Here is a 1026-nt window from a genome sequence, read left to right on the forward strand (position 1 = left end):
GTAGATCTGGTAAAACAGATTCTATAAAATATTAAAGACCTCAATTGGTTATTATTCACATAGCAAGGATGTATCAAAAACTATACTAGATGAAATATCAGAGACAATGTAACTTCAGTCTATAATAATTCAATTATAAGACAAAGTAAAGGAAAATGTTGAATTATTATTATATTGAGTATCAACGACAACTTATCAATTGAAACATTCAGAGACATACCACGTGGAATTCTAGAGAGATATTTTTCAAAAACTCAGAGATATAAAGCAGAAGTAGTATCCATAATTCATGGATCGATTCAAAAGAGCTATGTGAACGGAGACTTGGTGAAAATGTGATTTAAACTTTAATTATTTGTGTAATTGGAATGATCTTGTGCAAGTTGTGAACTCTCATGTCTGGGGAATTTGAAACTTAGATTAATGATTTCATGGTGATTATTTTACCAGAGCCAAAATGAACAATACAAATTTGGCGGAAAATTCCATAATTTGATCTATTGGACATCAATTTCGAGCAAATTCGTATGAAAACAAGAACGAAAATGTACAATTTAAATTTGGCGGGCGCTTCTGGTAGCAACCTGCTATCAGTGGCGGGGGGCGAAAGCTCTTGCACCACTCCGCGAACCCCCGAAATTCTGAACTCGCTAATCGCCATGTCGAACCCGTTCGACTCATACCGCGGGGGTACCCTGGGGCCCCGGCTGGCGTCTTCGCCCCCCAGTGGCTCGGACACCAACAGCACCTGCAGTAGTGGATCTCCCAGCTGCGTGTCTCCACCCAGTGTACAGCTGACTTGCTCCAAGCTGATCAAGGAGGGTCTGCGTCACACGCTGCAGACGAAACGCCGCAACAATTCTGTCTCGTCGGATGCACAACTGTCGTCGGTTGAGGACGGGAGTCGGACCTGCAAAACTGAGGAGGTATGTGGTCGAGGTAACAGTAGTTTATGATAATTATTTAGATGTTATCAATACCACTATATTCGTTTTAAATAACGTTTTATTATTTTAATTATGGAGA

The 1026-nt window shown here is 40.3% G+C and overlaps 1 protein-coding gene across 1 annotated transcript; it reads left to right on the top strand.

Annotated features, from left to right (window-relative positions):
* The first annotated feature begins 545 nt into the window (after positions 1–545).
* Positions 546–956, top strand: LOC120353475 (activating transcription factor 3-like). The gene has a single exon (XM_039437261.1). It carries the CDS (start codon positions 546–548, stop codon positions 954–956), a length of 411 nt encoding a protein of 136 aa, XP_039293195.1.
* The last annotated feature ends 70 nt before the right edge of the window (positions 957–1026 follow it).

The sequence above is a fragment of the Nilaparvata lugens genome, chromosome 11 (assembly GCF_014356525.2).
Source record: "Nilaparvata lugens isolate BPH chromosome 11, ASM1435652v1, whole genome shotgun sequence".
NCBI classification, from domain to species: Eukaryota; Metazoa; Arthropoda; class Insecta; order Hemiptera; family Delphacidae; genus Nilaparvata; species Nilaparvata lugens.